At 37.4% G+C, this 16,709-nt stretch overlaps 1 protein-coding gene across 4 annotated transcripts in view; it reads right to left on the reverse strand.

Moving 5' to 3' along the window:
• The window catches only part of EYA3 (EYA transcriptional coactivator and phosphatase 3), a 95,928-nt gene that overhangs the window by 26,567 nt on the left and 52,652 nt on the right, over positions 1 to 16,709 (reverse strand). For 3 of the 4 annotated variants that reach the window (XM_037057152.1, XM_037057154.1, XM_037057153.1), the window contains exons 7-10: positions 13,359 to 13,496; positions 8,539 to 8,624; positions 5,828 to 6,011; positions 1,562 to 1,701 (exon numbers count right to left, since the gene is read on the reverse strand). In XM_037057152.1, the coding sequence (XP_036913047.1) occupies positions 1,562 to 1,701; positions 5,828 to 6,011; positions 8,539 to 8,624; positions 13,359 to 13,496 (548 nt within the window). The remainder of the gene's footprint in view (positions 1 to 1,561; positions 1,702 to 5,827; positions 6,012 to 8,538; positions 8,625 to 13,358; positions 13,497 to 16,709) is intronic. The other variant, XM_037057155.1, reaches the window with a different exon arrangement.

Genomic DNA, 16,709 nt, shown 5'->3' on the forward strand with positions numbered 1-16,709 from the left:
AGTTAACATTATTAGTCATTAAGGAAATGCAAATCAAAACTATAATGAGGTACCATTTCACATCTGTTAGGGTGCCTATATCAAAAAATATGGGAACTCAGTGTTGATAAGGATGTGGAGAAATAGAAACCCTCATACATGGCTGATGGGAATATAAAATGGTGTAGCCACTATGGAAAACATTTTGGTGGTTCCTCAAAAAGTTGACCATAGAATTATCGTATGATCCAGCAATTCTACTCCTAGGTCTACCCAAAATAATTGAAAAGAGGGAGTCAAAGGGATAACTGCATAGCAATGTTCATAGCAGCATTATTTACAATAGCTCAATGGTGAAAAAACCCAAAGTGTCCATCAACAGATGCATGGATAAGCAAAGTGTGGTATATACATAATACTACAATGAAATATTATTCAGCCATAACAAGGAACAAGGTTCTTATGCTTGCTACAACAGGGATGGACCTTAAAAACATGTTAAGTGAAATAAACCTGGCACAAAAGAATAGAATTGCATGATCCCCCTTTTATGAGACAACTAGAACAGGCCAATTCAAAGAGAAAGAAAGCAGAACAAAGATTATAGGGATCAGTGGGGGAAAGAATAGGGAGTTTATTGCTGAATGGGTGCAAAGTTTTTAGGATCATGGAAATAGATAGTGGTAACAATGAAAAAACATTGTGAAAATATTTAATGCCACTAAATCACACTTAAAAATAGTAAATACTATGTTATGTATATTTTACCACAATTTTCAAAATTGAAACTGAGAGTGAGTTCTGTTTTTCTGAAGAGATATATTAGATTTTCTTTCCTTCCTCCCTCCCCCATCCAAGAACACAAGGGAAGAATGAGGCTCTAAATTCAGCTTGAATTTACCTATGCCTTCAGAATACCTATCAATGTACCTGTTTTTAAATACAGCTTTTCCCCTTATTAAACTGTATTAAATTGAAAAAAAGCAAAAGGATTAATATCAAAACTTTACCATTATTAGTAGTCTGTATGAGTTGCTAGCCTTTTTAATAACAAAGCCAAATATATGCCCATAGTACATTCTTACAGGGCTTAACCACAGAATAAATGCGTGTAAATCTCGTAAGTTACCAGATCTGGTTGCACATTCACAGGAACTTGGTTGGCCTAAAGCACTTAGACTCTCATTTTACTCTGAGATTTTAAGTGGCGATTTTTGCATGACATTACTTATGATACCCTTTGCTTTCTGAATATGATGCACTGTTCTTTCTGTTCTCCTCTCAATATAGAGACTATTTTATTCTTTCCTTTAGAGTTACTGGTTCCTTAAATTCAGAAAAGCTTTTTTGATGCTTTTGATAAAAGTGTCTGAAGTGAGATGGAAACCTATGAGCATGGAGAAATGTGGTGGTTTTTTTACACTTCTCTTTTCACTTGGCCAACTCAATTTCTCTCACCCAGGAATGAAAGGGTACACAACGTAGAACCCTATTATCCCATGAGTTTCAGATATATGTTTGGTAAACTTAAGAAATGAGGAAAAAGACAAAGCTGATAACTTAAATGAGGTTCTTCCCATACTTCCAATTCACTATCCTGGGAAGAGCTGGCATCGGCTTTCCTCTTGCCCCGGTTCTTTCCAGTCATGTTCTTCCTGGACTGGTCATCAGCATCTTTACTTGGTGTGGTCTGGGGCAAAGATGGGCTTGTAGAAGGGTCTCCTGGAAAGGAAAAGCAAGACATTTACTGCCAAAGGTTGAAAGAACCAAAGCATGAAGAGGGTCAACAGGTTTTCTGCCCTTCAGAATCATATTGCAGGGATAAAAAAGGAAAAAACCAAAGTAATCTAAATAATTTGGGAATGGAGAAGTGGGTATTAAGCATCAAAGGTTCCTAACATTGCTGACAGAGTTATAACTATAGTTTATACGCCTGCCTCCCAATGAAAGAACTCATCTATGAAATTATTTTCAAAAAGCAAAACAAAACAAAAAACACACAAAAACCTTCTAGATCAGAGTTTCTCAACTTGGCACAATTAACATTTTTGAGCCTAATGATTTTTGTTGGGAGTGTGCTGTCCTGTCACTGTAGGATGTCTGGAGCATCCTTGGCCCCTACGTTCTGTATACCAGTAGCACTCCGTCCCAGTATGACGGCCAAAAATGTTTCATACATTGTCAAATGTCAAAGGAGGGGTGCATAGTACAATACTGTGTCTAATTGCAGAAGACTGCTCTAGATCCATTTACTTACTTACAATAACATACAAAAGACAGCAGGACATGTTAAACTACTCTATAAGAATATAATAAACAAGAGTTTCTGACAAGATCGAGGCACAGGCAGACATGCTTCATCTCCTTGCACAACTACAAAAATTACAACTAGATCTCAAAACAAATAATACTCAGAACCGTCAGAAAATTGAACTGTATGGAAGTTTGACAATCCAGGATTTAAAGAAACTACATTCATCAGACAAGTAGGAGGGGCAGAGACACGGAGATGGAGCAGAGAGGCAAGGAGACATGGTGTGGCGTGGAGAGGCGGTGGCACAGCACAGGCACAGGCAGCCCCACATTCATGTGTGGTAGATAAAAATCGGGAGGGATACCTTAAGAGCAAGTGATCCCAGCCTCAGGCCAGACCACACAGCCCAGGGTTCCAGTGCTGGGAAGATAAATGCCCATAACTTCTGGCTATAAAAACCAGTGGGGGTTGGGGCAGCAGAGGAAACTGCTGGATCTTCAGGAAACTTCACTTAAAGGGCCTGCAGTCTTAAAATGTATGCAAACCCACCCACTCTGGGATTCAACATCAGGGCAACAACTGGAAGGGTGCCAGCTGCATACAGGAAGTAGATAAAGTGACTAGAAATGGGGTGAATGCTAGGCAAGCCCCCAGAAGCCAGGCAGCAGCACAGTCCCCTCTCTGAGTCCTCCCCTCACACAGAGCCACAAAGTGGTGAAGCGGGTTGCTCACCCTGAAGATTACCTAAGGCTCTACCCCACACAATTACAGGTACCTTTTGCAGGGAGTCAAAGCTGCTCTACCTAATACACAGAAAGAAACACAGGGAGGCTGCCAAACTGAGGACACAAAGAAATATAGCCCAAGTGAAAGAATAGAACAAAACCCCAGGAAAAGAATAAATAAAATGGAGATAGCCAATGTTTCAGATGCAGAGTTCACAAAACTGGTAATCAAGATGCTCAAAAAACTCATTGAGTACAGCAACAACACAAAGGAAGAAATGAAGGTTACACTAAGTTGAAATAAAGGAAAATCTATAGGGAACCAGCAATGAAGGGAAGGAAACCAGGATTCAAATCAATGGTTTCAAACATAAGGAAGAAATAAACATTCAACCAGAGCAGAATGAAGAAACAAGAATTCAAAAAAATGAATAGAGCTCTGACTGGTGTAGCTCAGTGGATTGAGCATGGGCCTGCAAACCACATGATCTCAGTTCGATTCCCAGTCAGGGCACATGCCTGGGTTGCAGGCGAGTTCCCAGCGGGGGACGCACAAGAGGCAACCATACATTGATATTTCTCTCCCTATCTCCTTCCCTTCCCCTCTAAAGATAAATAAATAAAATCTTAAAAAAAAAGGAATAGAGGCTTAGGAACCTTTGGGATAAGTTTAAACCTTCCAACATCTGAATCATAGGGGTACCAGAAGGAGAAGAGGAAGAGCAGAAACTGAAAACTTACTTGAAAAAATAATGAAAGAAAACTTCCATACTTTGGCAAAAGAAATAGACATACAAGTCCAGGAAGCACAGAAAGTCCCAAACAAGTTGAACCCAAAGAGAACCATACCAAGACACATTATAATTAAAATGACAAAGCTAAAAATAGAAAATCTTAAAAGCAGCAAGAGAAAATCAGAGAGTTGCCTACAAAGGAGTTCCCATAAGACTGTCACCAAATTTCTCAAAAGAAACTTTGCAGGCAAGAAGGGACTGGCAAGAGGTATTCAAAGTGATGAAAAGCAAGGGCGTACAACCTAGATTACTCTATTTGGCAAAGCTTTCATTTAGAATGAAAGGACAGATAAAGTGTTTCCCACACAAGGTAAAACTAAAGTTCATCATCACCAAGCCATTATTACATGAAAAGTTAAAGAGACTTATTTTTTAAAAATATCAAAACTATGAGCGTTAAAAAGGCAATTAAGTTCACAACTATCAACGACTGAATTTAAAAACACACAAAACAAAACAAAACTAAGGAAACAACCAGAACAGGAGCAGAATCATAGGTATGGAGATCATATGGAGGGTTATCAGCTGGGAAGGGGAAGGGGGAAGATAGGAGAAAAGGTGCAGGGATAAAAAAGCATAAATGATAGGTACAAAATAGACAGGGGGATGTTAAGGATAGTATAGGAAATGGAGAAGCAAAAAAACTTATATGCACAGCCCCTGGACATCAACTAAGGGGGCGGGGGGCATTGTTGGAGGGAAGGACGGGTACTGGGCAGAGGACGAAATGGGGAAAAATGTGGGACAACTATAACAACATAATCAATAAAATATACTTAAAAATATAATGAACAAAATTCAGGGAAATTGTATGAGATTAAACAATAGTTCCTTCAACAAACAAAGTACATAGGTGAATAAAACAGACATAGAGGAATTTATCGGTTAAAAGAGATGAAATACATATCTACCAATCACAGTGTACGGACCTGACTTGGTTCCTAATTTAAACAAAGTGTAAAAAGAAAAACAAAACTCCTAATATTTATGAGAAAACTGGAAATATGAATAACTTTTGGTACTTTATAATATTAAGAAATTATTGTTGAATTACTTTAGGTGGGATAATGGAATTGTAATTATGTTGAGTACTTATCTTTTAGAAATATGATGCTTAGAATCTGGGGAAGGAACTGGATGAAGTACAGTTGAAACAAGACTGCCTAAGAGTTGTTAATTATTGACAATGGATGGCGGACACATATGGATTCACTATACTACTCTGACAACTTCTGTGCTTGAAATTCTCCATCATTAAAAAGTATTATGAAGAACAAAGATATCTAGAGATATGAATTTAAAACTAAAGCACAAGCATATATAATTATTTCAAAGTAATTGAAGTTGGAAGTAACCATCTGTATGCCCATTACCTAGAAGACCGGTAAAAAGCAAGATGCACAGAAAGCCGCTTTAGTTGATGTAGAGCACTGCTTTGGAAAATGCATCATAATAACATTCCATTCCTCCAGTCACATAATATAATAGCAAACCACCAATTTTTCATGAAAAAAAGGGATAAATAAAAAGTATATGCATGTGTTTATTGAATGTGTGTATAAAACCTTTAGGTCAGTTTTTTTTTTAACACAGGCATCATAATTCATTAATACATTTCAAAGCTAAATGTACAGGTCTAAATTTGTAGGTTAAATTTCATGTATTTCTTTAGCTTTCCTGGAATCTTAAAGGGATCCATGACAGAAAAAGTTAAGAACTACTATTCTGAGGCTGGGCAGAAGTCCAAAATATTAAGACTAAAATTGGAGTCCTTCAATTTTTACAAAATGTGCCATGATTCAGAAGTTCCCGGGGACAATCATGTTAAGGTCATAGGGAGGGTAAAGTAAGAGTCATAAAAACAGTCTTTTCATTCTTGGTACTTTCCTGTTCTCTGAGGTTATTACACTCTACCTGCCAATGACTCATCACGGTCTGGTCCCAACGTTTGAATACTCCTGAGGGGGAAAGCCAGTAGCATAGGAACTGTAACTTAGACCAGAACAAAACAATCGTCCCCAGCACCTGTTGGATGAAGTGCATTAAGCCAAAATTTTTAGGGCTGTGGTGCTTACCAGAGGCAAGTCTCTGTGCTGCAGGCGCAGGTACCATGACACTAGGCTTCTCTGTCTGGTACGTGGTCGCTGCTAACGTGGTACTCTCAGCATCACTGTTAGTCTGGCCTGTGACTCCAAAGCTGGAGCTGGGGTAGCAGGCCTGGTACTGACTCTGACCAAGGATAGTATAGGTGGGATAGTCCTATAGACCAAAGAGATTAAGGGAGAAAAACAAGTCTTTTAGAAAAAGCAAAATATTAATTTCGACACAAGAGACTTTCATGTCCCTCTTATTCATGATTATTTTCCTAAAACATTAATTTGGTTTCTCATTTACCTATCCATATCTTCCACCTAAACCAATGATTTTCAAAACGTGTCTTGATGGAAACCTAAGAGTCAAGAGTAGATGACTTGGGGCTGTCTGGGATGAGGGGAAGGCTGAGAGGGGCAAGGTCCCATGCGCTGTACACACAATGTCCCTTTTCCTACTACAATAGCTCTTTTTTTCTTTCATTCTATTTTTATGTACCAAATTTTTAGATAAATATCTGCATGAATTCTTGAAGGAGGTTCTCTTTAAGTTTAAAAAACACTGCACTAGATGGTTGTGCTTCTAAGGACAGAAGGACTTAAACCAAAAAAATAAAATCACATATCCTATATTAAAGTTTCCTAGTTTAAAAACTGAGTATCTTTCTTTCTAAAATAAGTGAGTTTTCTTTAAAATATTCAAAGATGCCCTGCCCAAGTGGCTCAGTTGGTTGGAGCATCGTCCTATACACCAAAAGGGTACAGGTTTGATTCCAGATCGGGGCACATACCTAGGCTGCGGGTTCAGTGGGGGTGCATCCCCAGTGGGGGCGCATAAGAGAAGCAACATATCTATGTTTCTCTCTCTCTGAAAATCAATAAACATATCCTTGGGTGAGGATTAAAACAAAACAAAACAAAACATTCACAAAGAATTTTTGGTGGTTTCACAAGCACATATAGGTCAAAACTTACCAAACTATACAATTTAAATCTGTACGGTTTACTGAATGTCAATTACACCTTAATAAGGCTGTTGGAAAAGGAGGTATAATGTAATGCACAGCTCAAAAACACACCTTAAAAAATTCCATTGACATTGATCTTGGTGATAAGTAGGAAGATGCTAACTAATCAAGACCAATTATTTATAAAGAGTACATAAGCATCTCCCATAAGTGTGTGTATGGCTGTACATGGGTGGGAAGAGAGAGTATTAAAGAAAAGAATAACCATACTAGCTATATTCAAGGAAGTTACAGTTTTAGCAGGAGCTAAGACAAAAACGTTTCCAACAAATTGGCAATAAATTGTATGTCAAATGAGTGAAATACAGAGGAAGACAATTATCACTGAAGACTGTGACAGTCAGGGAGCTTTCTGAGATAAATAAGCAGAAGAGATAAATACAAGAATAGGCTCTGAAAAGGTTTTATTAAGGGGCCACAGATGTTCAACCTGGCTGGAAGGGTCTCTATATAACTTGGATTCTTTAGGCAATGGGGGTTAACCCATGTGGGGCAGGAAATGGGGATTATCAAATTCAAACCAACAAACAAAAATACAAAAGGATAATGAGCAGGTGAGTATAGGATAAAAAGTGGCATTTAGAGGGAATTAATCAGATGTTTTAGAAAATAAACAGACACAGCAAAAAAATGAGAGAGGAGATGAATGTCTAGGTTTATTTAAAAATGGCTTCAATGATAAAAATTGAGATGTGATAGAGAAAAGTGGTTTTATTGTTGAAGAACAAGGGAACAGAAGAAAGGGTAGAATGAAAGGTTGGGTTTAGATATGGTAAACTTAAGGAAATAGCAGGACATTAAAGAAAATATGTCCCCCAATCAGCAGGAAGCCTCAGATACCAGAGGTTACGAATAGACTCTATTTCAGAGGTAGTAAATGGATATTGTGAATGTGGTTAAACATTACCGAGGAGGAAAAGCATGTGGAAAACTAAATGGAAACTGTCTATGACAGAAGACAGGACCCCCCCAAAAAAGCTAAGAAAAGGGAGAGAGATAGATGTATTCTGAAGAGTGCCAGGTACACAGCAGGAATTCAATAAATATTTATGGACTAAAAGAGCACAAATGTAGGAACAAACATAAAAAAAATGAACCAGGATAGTAGTATGTTAATTATAGCCAGAAAAAAAGATCCATGGCTACAGTGGTTGATAATATTAATTGCTGCAGAGAAACAACAAACAAAAACATTATGATAAAAGCACTAAAACATTACTAGTGAGCTAAGCATAAAATGTTAATATAATAATGAACAAAACCACACCAGGAATGTGTGGCTAGATTAAAAAAAGTAGAAGCAATATTAATTCATTCCACAAGTATTTATTATGTACCTTAAAAATGAGTGCCAGTCATTTTTATGAACTGTGGGAATATTAAAGTGAGCAAAATAGAAAAACAGATCTCTACCCTCATAGAACTTACATTCTTGAAGGGGTGGGGTAGGAGGTAGAGATACACACAGTAGATAAAGGGAGCAGATAGAACTGTATCATCGACAGCATGAGAGAAACTGGAAGGTAGCCTGAGAAAGGATCCGGGGTGCTGGCTCTCAGAGCATCCAGAGAAGGGTCTCTCTAACCCATGCGGAATGTTTTTTAGATTGGCAAACTGACCACGAAAAGAGGAGAGGAAGAGCTAGCTAGATGAAGAAAAGCACCATACCTGGTTTGAAATGCTGGAAACCGCTGCTGCTGGAATATTGGCAATTGTAGATGAAGTGGGTATCAGGCTGGCATTTGTGCTTGAAGCTACAGGATTGAGAGTGTTGAGATATTAAAATAAAATATTACTGTACATAATATTGTATATATTATTTTACATAATATTGAGATACTACGTAAAATGCCAGAAGTAATTAAAAATTTACTGTTTCCTAAATAAACAGATCTACGAGGATATAAAGACAATTGGCAAAGGAAACAAATACTGGTTTTGCTCTTTAACATGCTGTCCTGTAATTTAGAGTTGCTTAAATAACTGCTCAAACATTTTTCTGTTTCAACTTGAGTCTTTGACTATTCCTACTCAAGTCCTAGAAGGATAGACACCACAGGTTCATACTAATGTTACCAGTAAATCGGAACGCAGTTCCATCTTCTCCAGCAGTTGACAAATGACTCACCTGCAATACGGCCTAGTGACAATCAGTAGAAAACACAAGAGCTCTGGTAAATCCATATGTAAATGCTACACTATAGTATTTATTGTCACTTGCCCTGCACTATGCCTTTCCTGAAGGGACATAATTACTTTGAGAAAGAGAGATGGTCCTCCAAATTCTAAAGTACCTGGAGTTGCTTCTTAGGCACTACTCAAACAATGCATATAATAAATTATTAATGTGGATCAACAAACACCATGATCTAGCATTTAATGATTTTACCAATGAGCCTGGAAAAACTCAGGAAATACTAAATATTATTCTGGCCAAGTAAAAATATACCCTGTAAGTTAATTAGGCTGCCTATCTTGAGATAAGGAATTTGGGTTAAGTTTTTCATACCCTTCAAAGAACCACAGATTCCACTAGGGTTTTAATCAAGTCCTAAGTGACAAGTATTTGCCACAGAGACCATTTTTCAGGTGGACAATAATGGGGATTGAGGTCTTAAATCCCACCCACTCACTTATAAGCACATTTAGACACGGTTCCCACTGCAGCCACAAACACCATAGGGGTTCAGCATCGGATAGACCTGACTATGTCAGTACGCCCATTAGCCCATTAGCAACTAAGTCCTCTAGAGGGGAAGTTAATAGGAAACCTTAACTAAGGTTTCCTAAGAAATAGGGCAGATGAACGATGCAGCAGAAACTTGGGAGAACTGGTCAAAATCAGAGGAAATTTGTTATCCCTTTCGAGAGAACTCGGCTTAGAAGAAAAGTGTAGAAGAGATTAAGGTAAATTAGATATAAGGAACAGTTACTGCTGCAACACCAGTTTTCAGATGAAGAACCTGGGACAAAGAAGAGTTAATATGTCCACAGTCATGGAGATAATAACTCCTACTGACATATATCTAAATGCCAATGGCATAGAAACTGTTTTTGGATAAGTTTCCACTCCCACTTTCACAATGGAGCTGTGAAATCACAGAAAGACAATTCATCTGAGAACCATACCCCAGTAGAGGTTCACCTAACAGTCAACACAGGGAGAGCTCTGATCAATGACCATGGTTACAGAACTGTGAGAGGCACAGCTGAATTAAGTGACACTGCCCCAAAGCTGGAGGTTTAATGGTGCATAAAAGTTGTTGCAAGGTTTAGTTTCTGCTCACCCCTTTGCCTGGACTGTTCTCCCTGGCCTGTCCCTCTCATCCTCCCTGCTCAGTGATGGCTCCTCCTTCTCAGAGACTCTCTCTGACCCCTCCATTAAAACTACCTCATTTACTGTTTTCCCAATAATAGAAATCTATCCTTTATTCCTTTCAGAGTAATTTTCAAGGTCTGTTTATTTATTTACTTGCTTGTTTTCTATCCCCTCTACTAGTGTGTAAACTCCATTAAGGCTTAATCTTAATATCTTACTCATTATCTCCAATATCTAGCAAAAGGCCTGGCCTACAGGTGAGGTGACACTCAAGAAATACTTATGAGATTCTTCTAGATCTTGTATACATGTATAACTTCAAAAATTCACGTATGGCATGTCAAGGTCATCAAAAACAGGGAAAGTCTGAAAAACTGCATAGTCAAGAGGAAAATAAGGAGGCATGACAACCGAATGAAATGTGGTATCATGGATGGGATTCTGGAAAGAAAGAGGACATGAGGTAAAAAACTAAGGAAATCTGAATCAACTATGGGCTTAGTTAATAATCATGTACCAATATTAGTTCATTAATTGTAATAAATATTCCATTCTAATGTAAGATGTTAGTAATAGGGGAAACTGTGCAAAGTGGGGAGATACATATAACTTTACACCATGTGCTCAATTTTTAAAATAAATCTAAAACTATTTTAAAAAATAAAGTCTATTAAAAACCAGCCTGGTCATTAAAAGACTATTGTATATTACCAACAACATCAGAGCCCAAAGACATTCATTAAAAGTAAAGATTGAGTTAAAATTAATTTTGAAATTTCTGTAATTAACTTTGCCATTTGAATATTAATCATTTAAACCATCTCAACTAAAGAAAATTACCAGAGATTGGGCCACATAGAGAGGGTACAGGAAAAGATTAATATGATGGGTAAGGGAATGTTCCTGTTTTGACCACTTAAAAAAAAATCAATACATGCTCCTCGTTTTTATTTTGTGGAATGACTGGGTAGTTACACACATGGGGGAGGAAGAAGCCCTGACCAGGTAACATTAATTTTCCAGGCTAAAGGAAATAAAAGTGGGGGTGAAGAAAGTGAGTGGAGAACCCAAGTAATTTAAATGTGCCGATAATACCCATATTTTATTTTAGCCAATTGTTTCAACTTGTTTTCTACCACTTTTTCCTTCAAACTAAGTGGCAAAAACAAAAACCAATCATCTAATGGTAAACTCCTTTTTTATTAAAAAAATTTTCAATTACAGTTGACATTCAATTTGGTGAACTTCTGCCTTAAAATCTCCACCAATGTTCTAATGAACAATACAATGGATCAATAGGTTAACCAGGAAAAAGGAAGAAAATGGATTTAGATATTTGTCACAACAGATTCTTAATTATGGGAAGCTTGGTAATGATACCATGAGTTTAATATTGAAAGTCATAAATTTTCAATCATAAGTCACTCATACTTTGGGGTCAGACTGCCCGGCTAACATCCGGACTTATTAAATTTGACCTTACACAAGCCACTTTGCTTTTCTGTGTCTTATGTTCCCCTTCTTTAAACTGAAATAAATAATAGTTCTTCCCTCTTGGTATGTTGTCAAGTATACGAGTAACAACTATGTATTGCTTATAACAATGCTAAGAACATAGTAAGCACTTACTAAACACCAGCAATAACCATTATTAGCAAAAGGTGAGGAAACCAGGTTAATCTTTCAAAAGGGGGGAAGATGTATTAACAGCCAAGTTAGGATAGTGGTCAACAGAGTTTAAAATATATTTTCATGACCCTTTTAAAGCAATGAGTTCCAAAAGACCTTCAAAAGGTGGTTCCTCTTGTTTTACAAGGAGGGAGAAGTAAGCATAGCTATTAAGTTCTTCAAATTCAAGATACAATGACAGAAAAGTACCACCTTGGAAAAGGGTTATTAATACAAAAAAAGGGAACCCACTGCTTTTCTTTCATGACCTAGATGCAGCCAACCTAGGTGTAGACATGAAGGATATACCCATATACCCGTTAGAGGGACTTGGCAACTAGATTTGCCCGTAGTTGGACCCAAAAGGCCTACCAACCTAGAGAAATACTTTATAAAAATGAAAGGAGGTAGAGGGCAAGACAGACAAAGTCATGCTCTTTGAGGTTTTTTCACTCCTGGGTTGTTCTCCTTTTAGAAAGGAGGAAGGGGAAGGGGACGAACACAGAAAGAAGGGAAAATAAATAAGAGGAGACTCGGTAAACAACAGGAAGTAAAGGTGGCTCAGAGCATTGTCTTGGAACATGACCAGTTCTGTTCTCAATGGACCACAAAGAAGTAATTCTCAATCACTTAACTGAAAACTAAACTGAAAATCAAAATACTTTGTTTAATATAATCTACATCGAACACTTTTCATCGCCGAAGTTTGTATCTTAAGAGTCTGTCAGTCCAGGTTTTGCTGTCCCACCCTCATCCCTTGGGCAACTATTTTATAAGTAATCAAATTTAACAGCTGGGATAATCAGGAGAAAGGAGGCAGATGAGAAGCCAGGTACATGGACATTAGTTCCCAATCTGGATCAATGATAAACTGCACTGGATTTGGAAAGTTTGGGTATTAATTCCACAGTGCCTTTTGAGTTTCTTGGTCTCCACTCCTAATAGTCCTGTCATACTTCTAACCTTCTAGAGAAAGAACTTTGGGAAGGCAGAGATGTTTAGAGCTCAAAATTTAACGCTATGCTTTTCATCATGAAATAGAAACAAGACAACTTTGTGAGCAAAAAAACGCTCTCCCAAGAAGTGGTAAACAGAGGTAGAGGTATGACAAAACCACAGCAGAAAAGCAGCACACATCTTCCAAAGCAGCGCTCATTTCACATTCTACCCTATTTGGACTTCGTATAAAAGAAATCAGTCAAGTTCTAACCCATGGGGTCTTCTGCTCCTTTATAGGACAGAATGCCAGTGAGAACAGACAGGTTTTCTGAACACCAAACATGCAAAAGGAAAGGCTTCAACTCTACTAAGCAGTTCACATTCAAATGTTAAACTACTTACAAACCACACTCGCATGTTCTGGTTTGCCTAACACGAAAAGCATGCACAGATGCACATATCAGAAGGCAGAGCTCCTATTACCCAATCTGTCAGGAGATACAGGTAGATTAAAAACAAAAACCAACAACAATAAAAAACATACACATCCATGCCTATTTACCTTGAATGGGGTAAGAATAATGTGCTGGGCTTGGCTGGCTTGTGGTTAACCCTGTAGTGCAGGTAAGAACACTGTGTTGACTTGGAGATGGAGTCTGAATTAAACCACTTTCAGGTTTCATACCTGGCCACAATGCACCTGAATCAGATAAATTGGACCAATTACAACAATACACTGGGACTGAGGAGCATGGTTATGCTTTCAAATATCAGCCAGTAGTTTAAAATCTAAACCTTAAAAGAAAAATAAACTTGCTTGTAAGAGAATATTATTGATTCTCTCACTATGTACCACAAGCAAATACAACTTCAAAGAGCTGGGGAGCGGGGCCATAGAAACAAAAATGTTGTCAAAACCCTAATAGTGAGAGAGAGAGAGAGAGAGAGAGAGAGAGATACACTCATTTCAGTAGTTGGGGGAAATTGACCAGGGTTCAAAAAAGAGCTTCTGACACCCAACAAGAGTATCTGTTGTAAAGAGTGCCTGATGTTCACGTACAGCAATAAATCACTTATCTGCACTGTCAAAGTGGTAGGCATTCCATGTAAGTTTAAAATTCACTTACCCATGCAACAAGCACCAACTTTTTCTAAAATGTATTAAATACTTCTCTGCTTTCTTAAGCTGGTTATTTTGTTATCTTTGTTTCTTCTGATTAAGAAAGACATACCTGCTTATTTATATAAATTAAAAACATTACAGAAATATGTAACTTAGAAAAAACAAAGTCATATGTAATCCCATCATCCAGACTTAACCACTATCAAGTTTCTGTACGAATCACTCAGGTTTCTTCTATAGATTTACTAGTGTTTTTTAAATTTTTAATAAAAATTAAAAATATATTATACACACTTTAAAATTGGCTTTCCACATACCTCTAAGAGACATATTTCCATGTCAGAACATATAAATTTATTTCATACTGATAGACATCATAGCTGTTCATTTTTACTTTATTTTTATCACAATGCTCCTGAGTGACAATCTTTCTAAAATGTATTTATATCCTTTCCTGCCTTCTTGGCAGGGAGGAAATAGAGAGCATACCTTTAGACTTTCTCACAATTATTGCTAGAAGTTCATATTCTGCTGTGCTATATGTATTACAGAAACAGAGGCTACTGTGATATGTGAAGACATTTGCTTAGTACTAAAGAGAACTCAATTACATGCTATGATTTCTAGATTCTCGTACCACTTTATCTTTTCTCTATGATCTGTCACTTCTTGGTCATCTCCTGTCTCTGGTTGCATCTACCTCCCTTCTCATTTGTAGTAAACTAGGAAGCCACAGACAAAGCTTTGCTTCTACATGACAGCCTAAGGATGCCCTTATGGGTGAATAGCTTTTGTGATAATTTTGCCTATAGAAAAAAACTGCCTATTGAAAAATCTATTTATTTAAAAAAAAACACAAAACTTTACTGGCTGGTTGTTCACTGTGTTCTGAATAGCTACAGTTGCTGGATCAGTGTAGTTGAAACTGACAATTCATTTCAAGAAGTTCATCAATCACATTCCAGGTAAGAAGTCAATACCAGCATCAGCTGCAGCTTCAAATTCAACATTACGTCATTTTGTTTACTTCTAATCTGATAAGGAATTTATAGAAACACAATGCTTTAATGATAAGAACCTCGGCTTCACCAGGGCACTGAGATATCTTAATACAACTCAGACCTGTAAAATTTGTCAAAAAGTAAATATAAGAATAGTAAGGGGGGTGTAAACATTTTTAAAAGGCTGACAATGGGACATACTTATCCTAGTTATAAATTTTACTATAAGAATAGTAAAGGGAGGTGTGAAAAATTTTAAAAGGTTGACAATGGGAGATGGTAATTGCCTTGACTCAAAATCAAAGCACTAAAAGAAAAAAAGCCATATTCTTTTCTCACCTATTAAACACACAAAATGACTTATTGGAGACTGAGGAACATCACCATCTCTGCCATGAATAAGGAGGACTGTCCCCCAACCCCTGGCCCCAGACACAATCAGGGTTCATGACCACTTAAAAAATCTTATCCTGGTTACACAAAGCCAAAATTCTTACTATATCTGATTTTCATCCACTAAAAGTTATTTGAGAATGTTATTCTTTAAATAGTTACAGTGTAAAATTTGAATATTAGTGCCATGATTCAGGGTGGTATTACAAGTTTTAGTAAACAAATTCTATTTCAATGTCATAAAAACTTTCAGATTCAACTGTAATCAATGTGATTTTTCTCTAAATAGGTTCTGAACCAGAGGTGTTGGATTTGTGAACATGTTTATTACTACACTGCACTAAAATGCCACCTTATTACTAAAAATAGTATTAACCAAGCCCTGGCTGGTGTAGCTCAGTGGACTGAGCACGGGCCTGCGAACCAGAAGATCGAAGTTCGATTCCCAGTCAGGGCACATGCCTGGGTTGCAGGCCAGTTCCCAGCGGGGGTCAGTTCCCAGCAGGGGACACAAGAGAAACAACCATACATTGATATTTCTCTCCCTCTCTGCTTCCCTTCTCTTCTAAAGGTAAATAAATAAATAAAAATTTAAAAATAGTATTAACTAAGATTAGTTTTGCTAGTCTCACTATTTAGTATTGTTTTAAAGTTTCAAAATGTAAAGGGTCTATAAACTGGACCTTTATATAAGGTTAAATATTAATGCAAAATGTCCAAGACAAGTAGGGGAATAGGTAGTTTTGAATGTTTTTGGCCAGAGACATGAAGTAAACATTTAACATATAATTATTTTATGAAGACCAGAGAAACAGAAGATAACATGGATACCGCCCCCAGTGTTACTGCAGCCCTGCTCTTTAATAAGCATCTTCCTTTAAAACTACCTTTCCAAGAATCCCAAGTAATACATGGTATGATTTTTCTACAGAGTACGACTTATTGCCCATAGCAAACGATGCAACCAAACCCTGTTTTCCTGACTACTCCGTGCCCACTGCTCTATGCCTACAACTACAAAGCTTCTTAGATCCTTTCATGCACAGAAAGTCTTATATGGAGCAACAGCTGTTCTAACTAACAATGGGTGAGGAAGTCTGTCTCTGAGTCCTGGCCTCCTACTGCCCCACACGGGGGTCTTACTGTAAACTTTACCCACGTCTCTGAGCACAAGTACGTTTTACTACGTTTACTGGGTCAGTCAACAACCAAACTAGCCTGAACAGTTCAGTTTATAGTAACACATATCAGAGAGGTGGATCTTTAGAGATTAGTTTGGTTAGGAATTGAAGTACACGTTAATGCTAGGAAAAAAAAAACACATGGAAGAACAGCTTGGTTCGTTGATTTAATAGCTCACTGGTATGAACCAGTATAAATACTAAGTAATTTACTC

This window comes from Sturnira hondurensis, unplaced genomic scaffold, assembly GCF_014824575.4.
Source record: "Sturnira hondurensis isolate 20B ecotype Veracruz unplaced genomic scaffold, ASM1482457v3 Scaffold0009516, whole genome shotgun sequence".
NCBI lineage: Eukaryota > Metazoa > Chordata > Mammalia > Chiroptera > Phyllostomidae > Sturnira > Sturnira hondurensis.